The sequence below is a fragment of the Rosa rugosa genome, chromosome 2 (genome assembly GCF_958449725.1).
Source record: "Rosa rugosa chromosome 2, drRosRugo1.1, whole genome shotgun sequence".
NCBI classification, from domain to species: domain Eukaryota; kingdom Viridiplantae; phylum Streptophyta; class Magnoliopsida; order Rosales; family Rosaceae; genus Rosa; species Rosa rugosa.
In genome coordinates, this window is record NC_084821.1 from 57,197,345 (window position 1) to 57,214,918 (window position 17,574).

The following is a 17,574-nucleotide window of genomic DNA, read 5'->3' on the forward strand; positions in this document are numbered from 1 at the left end:
AATGTTCAACACAATCAACAACAACAAAAACGCCATAGCCACTAAAGTTTGAACCTTTAGCCTCATCATCACAAAAAATGTGCGCTAAAATTCACAAACCAAGTTACATCCAGAACAAACACAAAAGGAAAATTAAGAAAGAACATATGAAAGGGTAAAGTCAGAGACTTTCAAAGACCAATATGTATGCATGAAATGAAAAATTCAAATACAGAATCGAATCAATGGCAAGAGATAAATCTAAGCGCGGAGGCGGAGAGTGAAAATGAAGCTGAGAATTAGAAGTAGTGACCATTGTGGAGGTGGGAAGATAGCCGAATCTTAAACCTCGAACAGGTTGCAGAGAGAGGAATGTTAGGGTTTGATGAGTCTCTCTGACGCTAGTACGCACAAACAGAGTCGCTCGCTCTGTATATATCTCAATAGGATTAGGGTCTGGGTTCTTAACCTTTTTTGTGTTTTCTTAATTATTTTCTTTATTTTTATTTTTATTTTTATTTTTTTTTTATTTTATTTTTTTTTTAAAGTAAATATTTTAAAGGTTTTGGACCAATAAGATGATAAAGAAGGGAACTTTTTCCATCCAAAGAGAGAAGTAGAACAAGGGCAAAGAGAGAAGTGTGAAACTTTCAAGAGTGATAATACCAATATTTTTTCTTGATAAAACGTTATATTTTTGTGAAATTATTTTCAAAGTCGAATGAGTCAGTAACCGTTTTTTTGATATATTTATTTCATAATTTTTAAGAAATAACATTTGATGAATTGATTAGTGCAAAACCAAAATAGTTCGTACATTGACTTCTTCAATGGGGTTCACCTTGTCACCACCGATTTTGTGATTGGTCACCTTTAGATTTAATGTATTATCAAGTGCATACCAAAATTAAATGCATGGATTTTGAGTGTTTTAACATTCAATATTAAATTTGAGGTGGCCATGAAATCATGGTCATTAGAGCATCTTTAGCAATGCTAGTCATTTTTTAGTCAAATTTTAGCTAGCCATAGACCTGTAAATGGATCGGATTTTGATCCGGACCCGCTCCAGATCCGTGACTATTGGACGGGTTTGGATCGAAATTTTTGATCCGTTGATCCGTTAATGATCCGAATCCGTTAACCCGTTTATTTAACGGATCAAATACGGATCTAGGTCTATCCGATCCGTTAATGATCCGGCCCGTTTTTGTAATAATAATTTTTTTTAATTAATATATTATTATTTTTTTAAAATATAAAATATGAAGAATTTCTAATACAATTTTTTTGTAAAAATCTAAAGGACAGTCTATCACCCAAGATTCCAAGAAGCATTAAAAATTTTGATAATGTAATTCTACTTTTGGTGATACTTTTCATATTGTTTTAATATTTTATTAATATCTTATGAGGTATCATGATATAAATTTAATGTTACTATTTAAAATTTTAAAATATTTGAAATTATAACGGGTCGGATTAGCGGATCGGGTATCCGTTAACCCGGCGGATACGGATTTGGATCGAGCTATCAACGATCCGTCGGGTTAACGGAGCGGGTTTGGATCAAATTTTTTTTGTAAGTAAACGGATTTGGATTTAGGTCGATCCGATCCAGATCCGGTCCATTTACAAGTCTAGCTAGCCACTTTAAAATTATGTCTGCATCAATGCTCTCTATTTTAGCTAGTTTTGAATTTATATTATTTTTTAAATGAAGATTAAATAGTTTAAATATATTTATAAATTACATAAAATAACTTAAAATGAATGTTTTAAATTATAGAGAGCTTCATCCCGCTCTCTATATTTAGGAGCGAGATAGCTAAAAGTTATAATAGAAAGCCACTTAAGAGTCTGGTGCAGCTGTTAAAATAGATAAAAAGTTAAACATGCTCTCTAAAATAGCTAAGGAGTCAAAATAGAGAGTCTGCTAAAGATGCTCTTAGTGACTAGATGAATAACCTTATTGACTTATGTAATTCTAACATTGGAGAATGCTAGTTTCATCATCAAGACCCAAAACTTATCTGCTCATTTGGGAGTTTGCGATTTCTCATTTCTCTCCACCCTTTTATGGTGAGTTATTTTAAGCTTGGTCTCAAATCTAAAACTTTATGTCTCAATTTCATTCTCTCGGTTATCTGCTCCTACCCAATTTCTCACTAAATTTCCAATCACTATCACACATCTCATCCTCTTTCAACTCAAATACCTCATCCTCTCATATTCCATCATAATTTTCTCTTTTTCCACAACCTCATCTTCATTTTTTTTTTTTTTGAATCAAACCCAAATCGAGTGTCAATATATTGCATTACAAGCCAAAATAGGTCGTTACATACCCTTCCGCAGTAGACAAGAAGCTAGTGGTAATACCCATAGTGGTACATAGCTATAGACCCACTCATTAGACAATTAAGTACGTAGACATAGCGAGAATCCTTTTTCGGTACTACTCCAGAGGCGCTAGAGGTACATAGGGTGCACAAAAGTGCATAGGTTCCTAAAAAAGAAAATTATTGAAAAAAGACTAAGCTAAATTCATACTATAAACTTAGGGAAAAACACCCAGCCAAAATTACCAAACCCTAAAGAGCAGCCCAAAGCGAAAAATGCTCAACCCAAGGCCCAGCAAGACTGGCCTGACCCAAACCAAGCATCATCCCTTTCACTCGGGAGATCCATGTACAGTTCTGGTGCATCGCGGCCCGACCACTCCGCCATAGCCACCACGACCCGTACAGCCACGACCCCTGCTACCACAGCCTCCGCGACCGGTGCCACCAAGACCTAAGCAGCCTCGGCCCGCGCCGTTACGAAGCAAGCAACGATGCAGCGCCCAACAGTCCAAAGCTCCACGATCCCAACGCCCCGTGCAAGTCTCGAAAGCCTCCAATGAAGCGCCGACCAAGGTACAAGATGACCACCGTGCTCCAGAAAAACAGCGCCGAATTGCCCCCGCTGAAACACCCTGCTAACACCTCGAGCAAACCACAGTTCCTCCATGAACCCTCCCGGGCAATTGCATCAATCACTCGTCCGGCAGCAGACCACAACACGTCGGCGAGGCTAGAGGACAACCAAGACGTTCGAGCACCACCGAACAGGAGTGATTTCACGGAGACGGAAAAATGTCGGCCTTAGGGTTTTCTCAGCACGAGAGAGAGAGAGAGAGAGAGAGAGAGAGAGAGAGAGAGAGAGAGAGAGAGAGAGAGAGAGAGAGAGAAACTTAGCCTAATCCTACTTATTAAATATATGCTTTTAATAAGTGTATACAACCTCATCTTCATATTCAACCTTTAGAGTCTCAATATAATCTATTCACCTAACTTTATACTTGAAAATTATTGTTGTACCGGCACTTACCAGTGGTGTTATATTGCTTGGTAGTCTCTACTTCCACGACTACCTTGACTAAGTTCTTTGGTATCTTTGTTTTTCTTTTACATGCAATTTGGCAGTGGAGAATGATGGTGGAGAGATGTTTGGTCTCTTGAAGTAAAGCTCCTGTTGGAGTTTTTTTTTGTTACGACTTGGTGGTTGGTAGCCATGGCGGCGGGTCTCTGAATCGCTATGAAGCTTCTGGTTTGATATCTAGGGTTTTTGGGTTTCGGCTTTTATTTTGTAGCACATTTAGTGTGATGCCCCGGAAATTCGTATTTATTTTTCGAGGATTTTCTAGAATTAAATTAGTAATTATTGGATGGTTTCGTGGCTCGTGGATGGAGCGGAAGTGTTTCGGACAAATTTTTATTCGGAAAGTATGACTTTAGGGGGGTTGCAAAGGGTTGACTTTTGAAGCGTTGAGATTCTCTGAAAACTTCCTTCACAAAAGTTGTAGAGCGTGTCGATACGAGTTCGTGGACATGTGGAACGCGTCAATCAGAGTTCGTATGAGAAAGTTATGGCCATTTTAAGGAATTTTCATTTTGGTATAAATAGAAGTTTCCAAAGTGGGAAACTTACTATTTTCATTTGTTTCCTTTTTTGGAAGCCAACTCTTTTCTCTCTCGGTCGACTCCTTCATAAACGAAGATTTCCGTCTGACCCGACCCGAACCCGACCAGACTTTTCCGGCTGTTTCCGGCCGAGAAATTTTCCAGATAGGATCGCCTCCTCCGTCTGGTCGCCCCTGTGGTGTCCTCTAGCACTGATTCTCGGTGGTGGCGACGGTAGAAGGCGGCGCAGTTAGGTGTTTTCAGACCAGGTCGAAAATCCTTGTTCCGACGTCGGCGGGGCTTCTAGCTGGGCTTGGGAAACTCAGAGCAGCCTCATTGATCGATCCTTGGTGGTTGTTTGGATCGATTCACGTAAAACTTAGTTCAACTCAGCTTGGATTACTGTTCAAGGCTTGTGAGGTAGTTTTCGACCCTTTATGCTTGTTTTCTGACTTCGAGCTAGTTATGAAAGTTCACAAGCATGCTTAGATGAAGAACTTTGATGTTGGGAGTTTTGTGAAATATTGAGTTTTGGCCGGCGGCGGTGCACCACCGTCTGTGGCGGCGTTCTGGCTGTGTTCCGGCCATGTATGAGACTGTTTATGGTATTATATGTCTTCTACTCGTCGATATGAGCGTTTTGATATATAATACGTATATTTTGGAGTTCGTATGAAATTGTTATGATTTTTACGGTTTCATACCGGTTGATTTATTCGATCCGTGAGGATTCGAGCATCCAATCGACTTGTGGTTTGGTCATATCGATCGTGGACGTATTCCGAAGACTTTGGGAGGTCTCGGATGTGGTTTTGCCTCGATTGGCGCCACTTTAGGAATTTTGGTTCGATTTAGGGTTTCGAACGTTATTCCTTGTGATTCGTTGACTGAATCAGAGCTGTGCTTCCTTAGGTACTTAGCGAAGTATTTGGACGGTTATTTTGTGGATTGGCTGCTTTGTTCTATATTGAAGATGCAGCGGGAGTTTCGAGGTGAGTAATCTCACAAAGTTCAATTATGAACGGATTTAAATTGGTTGATTTTGATTAGCTTTCGAAATGAACTATAGATGATATTAGTGGCATTTCTGAGTGGATGACTATGTGTGTACATATATATATTATGGGATATATATATATACATATGTATTCATGTTTTGGTGGGTTGTGGATTGATGAAAACAATAGGCATGAATGATGCGTTTTATTGTTTTGGGTGTGGCTTTTGGAAAACAAATGATTGTGGAAATGTTGATTTCGATTTGTTTTGAAAAGCGTTGAGATTTGTGTATGAAAACAATATGCATGGAATGATGCTTTTTATTGTTTTGTGTTATGGCTTTTCGGAAAACAATGATTATGGAAATGCTGATTTCAATTGTTTTCAAAAGCGGTGCGATATGTGTAATGTTTTTGAGTCCTGTGCGACTGTTTTGATGATTTGCTCCAAGGGACAGTGCGGCCCGAGGATCGAAGGTCTATGACCTTGGGCAGAATATCAGGTAATCACGTCTTTGGCCGGACGAGTGGTTACGTTCAGTTAGAGCTCTAGTCTGTCTGCCATATAGGTAATTCATGGGGTAACGGGAATTGGTTATTGATAACTCATGACATTACGTGTTTTTAGGGAACAAAGTGTGAGTTGCTTCCTTATTAACGGTTTTTAAGGGGACAAGGTGCAAGTTGTTTTCCTTATTAACGATTTGGTACGATTTGGTACGATATGGTACGATTGATAGAAATCAAGGTGTGAGTTGCTTTCTATGTTATATTGATAGAATTCAAGTGTGAGTTGTTTTCTATGGTACGATTTGGTACGATTGATAGAAATCAAGGTGTGAGTTGCTTTCTATGTTATATTGATAGAATTCAAGTGTGAGTTGTTTTCTATGGTACGATTTGGTACGATTGATAGAAATCAAGGTGTGAGTTGTTTTCTATGTTATATTTGATAGAAACCAAGGAGTGTGTTGCTTTCTATGTTTCGTTTTAAAAGGAACCAAGGTGTAAGTTGCTTTCTTTTATTTCGATTTAAATGGAAATTAAAGTGTGAGTTATTCTCCTTTATTTCGTGTTTTTATGGATCAAAGCATGATTTGGTTTCTCGATTGAAAACGTGCGGGCTTTTATCCCGTGATTTTGGTGTGAGTTGTTTTGAGTTACTCATATGGGCTTGCAAAAGCTTACCGGGTTTGTTGTGTGACAACCCGGTGCACTTTCAAACGGTGTAGGGGTTAATCCTGCAGGTCAGGGTAATCGTGGCTGAAGCTGAGGTAGCTTGTTGGCAGCAGAACTGGTAGGAAGCAAATTTAATTCTTAAGCTTATGTAATATATGACTCTGTGGGTGGGTCAATATTGACATAGTGGGTTCAATGCATCAATACGTATGTAGTTTAAAGGGAAAAAGTTTCCAGGTATTTGGTATTGATGGTTGAACGATCACGCATATATAATTATGAGGTTATATATCGATTTTTATTTATGTTAAAAATCAGGGGCGTGACATTTAGATTATTTTATATTTTGTCTATTGGGTCTTTAAGTCTAGGGCGCTTGCTTCCTTCATATAACGATTGCAAAATGTGATTCATCTTTTTTTTTTTTGAATAAATGTGATTCATCTTATAAATGCGTTATTTGGAAAGAAAAAAAAACTTGGAGAATGCATTTGGTATATTATACTTTATTGAGAAAAGAAATTGAAAAAGACCATTAGTGACATGCCCTTGCTTTTGGATGAGAAAATTTTAGTTATGTAGAAATTTATAAATGAGGGAATCTACAACTCCGACCCATTAATTAGAGGAATTCTAATTTCAATTTCAATTTTTTTTTTCAAGAGAAAGAGATTTCATTAATCCCAAAGCTATAACAACACATACAATAAATAAGTTATACTTGCACCCTAAATCAGTGGCCAAGTAGTTCGGGAAAAACTAATACCATCATTCGTACATTGTCTCTCACTTATTAAAAGTGTTTGGACCCAAAATAAGCATTTTGGCCTGACAAGGCGTGTCTTGGAGAAATTGAGCCAATGTCAGTGGCTCAAGCTATATATTGTCGACAAGTTCGAAATATATATTTAGAGGCTAAATAAAGCCTACTATGAAAGCATGGAAGCATGGAAACATGAAAAGTCAACTTTAGCACATTTTCCTACTTCGGCTAGGAGAAATCGAGCTAAACAAGGAAGGAGGGGCGGCAGACTGACCAAATGAACTTGAAATGAGCTGAAACTCTGCAGATCCATTCTAGACAGCCCAAGGATCATTTCTTATGAATAGTGCCAGAGCTTTTTTTGAGTGGAAGGCCTTCAAACAATCAGCCCAATTTTCTACAGAAGCAAAACTGGAAAACTGGACCTGTAAGAGGTCCAGCAGCATTTTCGGCCCAACCACATGGAATAAAAATCTGAAAATTTGTCAGGATGATCTACACTCATAGTGGAACATTTCATATGAAGAAGTCGAAGGCATATAATGAAGTCTTGTTGGAGAAATAATTGAAGGAATAAAGGGGCAGAAACTGACCTAAAACCAGCTCAATATTCACATGTTCATGTTTCCTACCCACATGAAGAAAGCTAGATGCTTTTCTCTTTTTCCTTGGATATATTTTTTTACAACAATCTCTTTAATAGATCATCACCACTTCCATGTTGCTGCACCTTCATGCTTTGCTTTCATTTCATCTTTTCTCTATCTTTTCCATATTTTACAAGTGAACTTAGATCTACTTTCATTATTTTTCTTCCACTCATCATTTCACTCTTCTTTTTCTTCCCTATATAAACACCTTCTCCTCTCATTCTACAAACACACATTCACATTCAACAACAACATCTCTAAGATGATCTAAGTTCTCTCTAGAGCAAACCTCTCTAAGAGCAACTCCTCTCCCTCTCTTTCTCTTTCTCTTAGCGGTGATCACACTCCTAGTCCTAGTCTTCTCAGAAGCCGACTTTCAGTGCCACCAAACCCTCTGTCAACGTGCTTCGGTCCTAGTCTCCTCGGGAGCCGACGGTAGTGCCTCGACCACAACGGTTACAGAACCAGCCAAGCAAGGGTAACGCCCTAGCAACCCAGCCAAGCTAAAGTCACGCTTTAGCAAGATCTCAACATTTCCCGGTGATGTCGCTCTGCTCGATCTACAACATTGAGTATCGATTGTGTTAACAAGAAGAAACTTTAGCAAAGTCCTCACCACGAGGCAGAAAGAATCCCACGACGAGGTTGGTGCTCTCCTCGTCTACAATCGCTTGATAGAAGTCAGGTCAAGGGACACCCCCGACGACCGCACCCGAACGGTGCTGGCACGCCCGCGCAAGAAAAGAGACTGTTGACCAGCTGCAGCAAAATTGGAGACAAACAAAAAGCAAGCATACAAAAGACAAAAAGTCTCTTATTACCTAAGAAAATAAATGAATCTTCCACCGCCTGTACTCAATTGTGGTACACTTGAAAGATTCTTCGATCAAATGATTATGTGAAATTTTTCGCAATTGCAAGCTCAAGAAAACCAAGCATCAGGGGAAAAGTGAGGATGCCAAAACACTCTCCCTTAGGGCCTAGCCTAACATGGTAACCCACTCCAATTGAAGCTCAGAGTGAGACCTAAAAGCCCCACCCCGTACCCAACATATGCGAATCAGCCTGGCTAGGCCAAAGTTGGTGGAAGACAACACTGCCCAAATAGAAGAATCCGGCAGCTTGGACTGCCATCAATCCATTGTCCCAAAAAAAGATCCTAGTAAAAATCCGCCGACCCGCAACTATTGTCACTGCCAAATGCTTGAGCCGCCGCCAAATAATCAATAAATCAGCAAAAGCACCTGCCAAATATATATTAACTTAACTTTGAGAGAATCGATCTTGTGTGGTTTTCTATTGAACATATGTGTGGTGTATGTCTGTATGAAGTAGTTGTCATTTTTAGGTCATGTTTACTTTGTGAAATGAGACTGTTAAAAAAAAAGGGCAATGATATAGGGCCTCAATGAGGCCTAAGATTTGTGGCCTCAATCTTAGGTGTCAAGCCATGTCATCTATACACATCACTAATTTGTCAAATCATGCCATGTAATTCTTGAGTAAAAATACCATCTTATCATTCCAAAATCTAATGGCTCTAAATTATTTTAGCTTTCTTCTAAAAAATATATATTATTTTGTTTTTTTTTCTTACTTCTTCAATTACTAGATTTCATAGGTTTTAATTACGATTTCAATACATTTTCTTTCCATTTTTGTGGATCCAATTTAATTTTTGACTTTTCTAATTAATTTGTTAGTGTAAGGAAACTAATATTCCATTAATTTTATTAAATTCATTTATTAAAAGAGTAGAATATTACTTCAATTTACCAGATTTGATGGATTATAATTAAGATATTAATATATTTTCTTTCCATTTTTGTGGAATCAATTTTAAATTTGACTTTCTTTTTTATCAATTTTTTTTTTTTTACTTTTGTGGGTTAGAATTATGACATATATATATATATATACAGATCATATCCAGAGCGGAGCTCCGCTTTGAAATTAACGGTGTGAAGTTCGAGTTTTGAGTCACTTTTCGGTCGCACATCCACATCTCGACCGTTCAGTTTTTAGGTACTACTGTATAGATCATCTCTTCAAATTTTCAGCCAAAATGATGATCGTTAAGGCATTGATAACTTCCTTAAAGCTAGTACGGTTCATGTTGACAGATTCAGTCCATCCATTGGTTTAAGTGAGTTAGATACCTTAACGATAATCAATTTGACTGAAAATTTGCAGAGATGATCTACACAGTAGTACCTAAAAACTGAACGTATATATATTATATATATATATACAGATCCTATCCAGAGCGGAGCTCCGCTTTGAAAATTTACGTGTGAAGTTCGAGTTTTCGGTCACTTTTCGGTCGCACATCTACATATCGACCGTTCAGTTTTTAGGTACTAGTGTATAGATCGTCTCTGCAAATTTTCAGCCAAAATGATGATCCTTAAGGCACTTAGGCATTGATAAGTGCCTTAAAGCTAGTACGGTTCAGGTTGACAGATTCAGTTCGTCCATTGGTTTAAGCGAGTTAGATACCTTAACGATCATCAATTTGGCTGAAAATTTGCAGAGATGATCTATACACTAGTACCTAAAAACTGAACGGTCGAGATGTGGATATGCAACCGAAAAGTGACCCAAAACTCGAACTTCACACGTTAATTTCAAAGCAGAGCTCCGCTATGGATAGGATATCTATATATATATATATATATATATATATATAAATTTTGTACGAATTATATATATACATATATATATATATATATATACATATTTATATATAATTTTTTTTATGAATTATATATATATATAACGAAAAAAGAAAAAGAAAAAAAAATAATATATTTTATTTTTAGATGAAAACCAAAATAATTTAGAGCCATTAGATTTTAGAAGGATACTATAGTTTTTTTACTCAAGACTTACATGGCATGACACCTAGGATTGAGGCCACAAATCATTTTTCAAAAAAAAAACCAATCTTGAATAAAAGGTAAAAGCTTATGGTCGAGTTGTACAATGTGTGGCCAAAGCCGGTTTTTTTAAATTTTTTTTTATTTTTTATGAGATGTTATTGCTAGAGAATTAGCCTAATGTGAAAGATTTTTTTTTTCTAACACTTTACGAAAAAATATAATGTAATAGTTTATTGTTAAATGGGAAGTAGTACTAACTCTTTCCTTTTTGCAAGACAATGTTTTGATCTTGAATATGTATGAATGTATGATTTATGTTATTCATGAAATCTATTTTCATATCACACACAAAAAAATGAAAAAGGGAAAAGCAAACCCAATGCACCTCAGACCTTGTTAATTTGGTTAGCATAAATAAAAGTGATTCCTTTGTTTTTTTTATGGGATAGAAAATTAAGATTCCCATGAACTTTTAATTCCTATGTTCGGTAACATCGAAAAAGTTATTTTAAAAAATATGAGTAATTAGTGTAAGGATAGTAAGGGAAAATGAATCCTTTTGGGGTATGGGAGGATTCACTTTCCCCCACTTTTTTGTTTTTTTCTTGAACAATGGTATTTGGATGGGGGGAGGCAGCCCACTAGTACAGTACAGGAACATTATAACTCAACTGTGGCCCTTAGGAACCCAACTAACATCTGTGTCTAGCGCCAATTACCACTTGAAGGCAGTCAAATCCCGCTTGCCAAATTTTCCACCTTGAAAGCTCGCAGGCATTTGACAATCAGGTCTCGTGATGACTCAGACTCTCTGGAAGTTGACACATTTACTAGCGTCACATTGGTCCCGCATGATCCCAATACTCAGCAACCTACCAGTGAGAGACTTGTAAATATTGGGGCTCGAATTTGGGTGATTTTCGTGGATTTGCTGCTCTTGTCAAATTATTTTAATATTTAATTCCTACAATTAAATACAATTAAATTACTCAGGAACAACAACCCACAGAAATCACTAGGGTTCCACTTAAGCAAGTGTCTTGCCATCTTTGCCAAACTTCATTGGCTTTTTCTGTTCTTTGGTAAAACTTGTTTCTATCCTTGTCTTATCAAATACATGAAGTGAATTAGTTTCCTCTCCCAAACCATCAATTCCACTAACCAAACGAGACATAAAGGTTCATTTTCTCATCACTTTTTGGCAAATCTATTTCTTATGGGGCAGGAATCATTCTCCTAAAGTTTCACTTCATCAAACGTGAAAAAGTCACTTTCCAGATACATGCATCAACAGTTATGCAGGTTGAATCCATTGTTCGAAGTTAGAACCACCTAAAAAGTCGACAATGACTTGGAAATACACGGGTGATAGTTACTAATATCCACTTGATTTTGATTCATTGAAGAGACCCGATCTTGTGGGATACATAGAATGCGTTATACAGGCATTGATTTTTTTTTTTTTCTGATGCAAAATAATAACACACAGATTTGCAGCAGATATCCAAATCATACAAAGTATCAATCTGTGTTCTTTAGTCATTGTGCACTAAATGGAAATTAGAATCAGTGTTCTTTAGTCACATCTGATCCACATGTCAAGCAAAGCACACCAAAACTATTATAAATCTTTATCTCTATGGTCTGAACAAGAGGAAGACAGATTCCCCAAGTAGATGCTATGGTTCCTTCCACACACATTTTATATAAATGGGGTACATATTCCTTGCAGGAAAAGTCAGCTCTTATGATGCCACAGACGAATATAATTTAAAATTGTCTCCAATTGCTGAAAACTGCATGTTATTCCGTATAAATTTTCAAGGGTGACTTTGTACTGTTAGCATCAAACCAATAACATCGTCCATGCTTTATCTAGTGACTATAATATGATTCTTCAAGTTTCTGACTGATTCTTTCTTGACTCGGAAATCACATTATATAGTACAGGAAACCTTGCTATGTTTTTCTTTATATATTGAGTCACAATACTTGCCTTCTCTATAGCAAGTCTTTCTGCTCAGAAAAATGGTGACGGAACTTCGAACAGATTCTTTGGATTACCGCACAGAGCTGCTGTCGCCGGACCTGACAAGAGAGACTGTGACACTGCCAAGTGAGCCCGCATGGCAGCTCAATATGGATGGCTTCAAGCTTCCAGCTGAGAGAAACAACATGGATCCTTTTTTTGGCTTTGGCTCTTTTGTTCAGTCATTAAGTGAGGACTCATGTCCTCTTCATACAGTGCTTTGAATCTGATTCACAAAGACAAACTATTATTTGTGCTTAAAACTTAAGTTAGTATTGAATTTTTTTTTTTTAATTTTTTTTTTTTATCACAGGGACGAAAAGAAAGGTTGCACAGTATTACAGGAGGCAGAACAAACTTCTCAAAGGTTTCAATGAATTAGACTCATTTTCTGAAATGGGTTTTTGGCCTGGTAGTTTGACAAAGGTCTGCTTTTAATTTGGTTAACAGTAGGATCAGTTGTCACTTTTTGTTTACACATGTTTCTTAGATTAGTGTTTATTTGCTTGTATAGATTTTCTTTTAGTCAAGAATTTGCTTCAATAGATGATCAACATGAATTAAAATCTCAAAGACGCATTTCATTTACGTCACAAACTTAAGCAGTGTGATATAATCAAAACCTTTATGTTGATATTCACCTAAGAACTTTTGGTTTCAGGATGAGATGACACAGCTTGAAAGGAGTGAAAGGATAGCAATATATGCATCCAATGCGGCTAATTTGGTGCTTTTCCTAGCAAAAGTGTATGCTTCTCTTCAGAGCAGATCATTGGCAGTAATAGCTTCAACTTTGGATTCCCTCTTGGACCTCTTGTCAGGGTTCATCCTTTGGTTTACAGCTTCTGCAATGAGAAAGCCAAATCAGTATCGCTACCCGATTGGCAAGACTCGGATGCAACCTGTGGTAAGCATTAACTAACTTCAGGAGACATCAGAACCAAATGTTCTGAAAACCCTTAAGGAGTCATCAGTGATCATAAGTCATAACAATCTATTGCTTTTCTTTTCCTTTTGTCTTTGGCTGCATCTAGTAACTCTCAAATAAATTGCAGGGAATTGTTGTTTTTGCATCAGTAATGGCAACTCTTGGATTGCAAATTTTGTTTGAATCAGGCCGACAACTTCTCATGAAGGTATCTGAAGTGTTCAATCAATGGATGACATTCTTTACGTATACAAAAATGTAACAGAAATGTAATTTTGTTCAATACCATCTTATAAATTCACCATTCACTTCTTGCAGACTCAACCTGATAAGGACCCAGAGAAAGAGAAATGGATGATAGGGATAATGGTCTCTGTCACAGTAGTCAAGATTGTTCTAACGGTATACTGTCGAAGATTCAAAAACGAAATTGTTCGAGCATATGCTCAAGATCATCTATTTGATGTCATCACTAATGCAATTGGTCTTGCATCAGCAGTGTTAGCCGTCAGGTTTTACTGGTGGATCGATCCAATAGGAGCTATCATCGTAAGTTCAAGATACTAACTCTCAAAATTTATCTCTCGTCATACAATGTGACATGTCACGGTCTGAAAACATAACATGTCAGATTGACATCTAGTGCCTAAATTTGTTACTATGAAGAACATAATCATACACATAATGAATGCAGATTGCTTTGTATACAATGGGGAACTGGGCAAAAACAGTGATGGACAACGTGTGGTCACTAATTGGGAAGACAGCACCGGCAGAGTACTTGGCCAAGTTAACATATCTAATTTGGAACCATGACAAGGAGATCAAGCACATTGAGACAGTGAGAGCATATACATTTGGTGTCAACTATTTTGTAGAGGTTCATATAGTCTTACCTGGGGACATGTCTCTCAGTGATGCACATAATATCGGAGAGGTACTCCAAGAAAAGCTTGAGAATCTTCCTGAGGTTGAACGAGCTTTTGTTCATGTTGATGTTGACATTACTCACAAGCCAGAGCACAAGCCAAAGGGATGAAGATGAAGAAAATGGGACAAATGCTAGAATATATGCTATAATGTTGTGAGGTTATTATTTGGTGTCAATTGGTTTTTTTGTTACTATTACTTTGGTATCAATTTATTGTAGAATTGAAGGGTTCATTTCTTTTTTTTCTGAACAAGCAATTACAAAATTTGAAGGGGAAATTGGATATAAAAAAACCAATAAGGTGGGATGTATGGCCATTTGCTCAAGTTATTTCCCAACCTAAACTAGTTGAAGCTTATATGATTAGTAAAATACTTGTAATCTGATTGGATGTGAATAAAAAGTCCTTGTTTATGTGAAGTTTCTCCTAAAATAATGTTCAAATTGTAATTTCGAGCTATTTGAACCGCAACCAACTTTGCCGATAACGACTTATACATTCTTAACTTCTAGTCTTTTGAGACTCTTATGAGATTCTCTTACACGAGGAATAAGATGTATAAACACTGATGCTGTTATATTGTGTTGGTGGTTGGTAATTTAAGTGCAAGGCATTGATAATACCCGTGTTCATATTCAATAGGACTTCAGTTCACATCATTCCAATATACATATTTAGGTGTTGAACATTTCCTTTTTTATCATGTTGTGTAGATGGAGTAGTTGCATATATGGTTCTTTTTCCTTCTGTGCTGCTGTTAATGGAGTAGTTAGAGCTATGGTTACGTCGTTACCATACCTACGAAAACAAAAAAAGCAACATCTTAGGCGTAGATATTAGTGTCGTTTTGTAGGAGTGGATATTTCGGTATACTCTAAATTTTTTAAGGGGTCGTTGGCACAGTCAGAATCAAACCAGCGTCATTGAACATGCTTGCTATATGTTTTTGTTTATAAATTGAGTCACGGCACTTGCCTGCTATTGCTAGCAAGTCTTTCTGCTGAGAAAAATGGTGACAGAAATTCGAACAGATTCTTTGGACTACCGGACGGAGTTGTTGTCGCCGGACCTGACAGCAGGGAGTGTGACACTGCCAAGTGATTCGCCGGCATGGCGGCTCAATATGGATGGAGTCAAGCTTCCAGCTGAGAGAAACAATATGAGTTCTTGTTTTGGCATAGGCTCATATGTTGAGTCATTAAGTGAGTACTCATGTCCTCTTTTGCCTAATTAGTACTTTTGCTTAGAACAGTTAGAATTCAAATTCTCTTTCTTTTTTATCACAGGGAGGCAAAAGAAAGTTGCAGAATATTACAAGAGGCAGAATAAACTTCTCAAAGGATTCAATGAATTAGACTCATTTTCTGAATTGGGTTCTTGGCCTGGAAGTTTAACAGAGGTTTACTGTTAATTTGGTTGCAAAAGGATGAGTTGACCCTTTTTATTTATGCATATGTTTCTTAGATCAGTTTTGCTTCTGTACATGATTATCATGGACTAATATTTTAAAATTATATTTCATCTTATGTTAATTATCATCACAAACTTAAGAAGTTTTCTACAAGAAATTAAGAATAATGTTTGTCTTTACGGACTTTTGGTTTCAGGATGAGAAGAAAGAACTTGCAACCAGCGAAAAGATAGCAATATATGCATCGAATGCAGCTAACTTGGTGCTGTTCCTAGCAAAAGTGTATGCTTCAGTTGAGAGCAGATCCTTGGCAGTTATAGCTTCAACTTTGGATTCCCTCCTAGACCTCTTGTCAGGGTTCATCCTTTGGTTTACAGCTCATGCAATGAGAAAACCAAATCAGTATAGCTACCCGATTGGCAAGCATCGGATGCAGCCCGTGGTAAGCATAAACCAGCTTAAGGACGCATCACTGTAGTAACACTTCTGAACATTAAGTCATTAGTGCTCATAACAATTTCCTTTTTGATTGTTTGGTTTTTGGTTTACTGCATATATCAAATCTCAAATGCACTGCAGGGAATTGTTGTTTTTGCATCAGTAATGGCAACTCTTGGACTACAAATTTTGTTTGAATCGGGGCGGCAACTTGTCAGTAAGGTATCTAAAGAGTTCATTCTATGAATGAAATTTTAACGTCACAAAAGTGTAAAAGGAGAGTAAATTGTTTTCCTTATCATCTTCTAAACCACCATTTACTTTATGCAGACTCAACCTGATAAGGACCCGGAGAAAGAAAAATGGATGATAGGGATCATGGTCTCTGCCACAGTAATCAAGTTCATTCTAATGGCATACTGCCGCAGATTCAAAAACGAGATTGTTCTAACATATGCTCAAGATCATCTATTTGATGTCATCACTAATGGAATTGGTCTTGCATCCGCAGTTTTAGCAATCAGGTTTTATTGGTGGATCGATCCTGTTGGAGCCATCATTGTAAGTTCAAAATACTAGCGTATTGAAACTTATCTCTTTCTGGAAAATCTGGCATGTCACAGTCTAATAACATAACATGTCAGATAGATATCTAGTGTTTATTACAATCATTACTCTAATCATATACATATGAAATGCAGATTGCTTTGTATACAATTGGGAATTGGGCAAACACTGTGATGGAGAATGTGTGGTCACTAATTGGCAAGACAGCACCAGCAGAGTACTTAGCCAAGTTGACATATCTAATTTGGAACCATGACAAGCAGATCAAGCACATTGACACAGTGAGAGCATATACATTTGGTATTAACTACTTTGTGGAGGTCGACATAGTCTTACCCGGAGAGATGTCCCTTAGTGAAGCACATAATATTGGAGAGGCACTCCAAGAAAAGCTTGAGAATCTTCCTGAGGTTGAACGAGCTTTTGTTCATGTGGATGTTGATATTACTCACAAGCCAGAGCACAAGCCAAAGAGTACATAAAGATGGGAATAACAACTGCTTGTTTATGTTGAGTTGAACAACTCCTTGTCTATGTTAAGTTGATGCTAAAATAAACTCACTGATATTTAGAGGAATTCGAGCTTTTCATTAAAGGGGGAATTTTGCTTTCCTTAAGTTCTCCTAAAAAACCAGCTGATCAATCAGAGTTGGACTTATTGTACTAGTTGTGTATTATAAGTTCAAGGGTGTGTGAGATTTCTCCACTTAAAGTGTAACGCTGTTTCGGTAATACACTTAGAGTGTGTTTGGATGAGGGAAAAAATGATGGAATTTAATTGAAAGTGAGGATTTCATAATTCTTAAAAGCCAATTCTCTCGTTTGGCATTATCAGATTGGAAATTTTAAATTTCTCTGTGGAAAAAAAAGAAGG

At 37.2% G+C, this 17,574-nt stretch overlaps 2 protein-coding genes across 2 annotated transcripts; both read left to right on the plus strand.

The window, feature by feature from the left end:
• Positions 1-12,316: 12,316 nt before the first annotated feature.
• LOC133732426 (metal tolerance protein 10-like) lies at positions 12,317-14,703 on the plus strand. Its single transcript, XM_062159972.1, has 6 exons — positions 12,317-12,613; positions 12,738-12,850; positions 13,086-13,331; positions 13,480-13,560; positions 13,671-13,901; positions 14,047-14,703. Exons 1-6 carry the CDS (start codon positions 12,424-12,426, stop codon positions 14,389-14,391), a joined length of 1,206 nt encoding a protein of 401 aa, XP_062015956.1. The 5' UTR covers positions 12,317-12,423; the 3' UTR covers positions 14,392-14,703.
• Positions 14,704-15,220: 517 nt separating this feature from the next.
• LOC133732427 (metal tolerance protein 10-like) lies at positions 15,221-17,412 on the plus strand. Its single transcript, XM_062159973.1, has 6 exons — positions 15,221-15,486; positions 15,571-15,683; positions 15,892-16,137; positions 16,275-16,355; positions 16,464-16,694; positions 16,835-17,412. Exons 1-6 carry the CDS (start codon positions 15,294-15,296, stop codon positions 17,180-17,182), a joined length of 1,212 nt encoding a protein of 403 aa, XP_062015957.1. The 5' UTR covers positions 15,221-15,293; the 3' UTR covers positions 17,183-17,412.
• Positions 17,413-17,574: the final 162 nt, after the last annotated feature.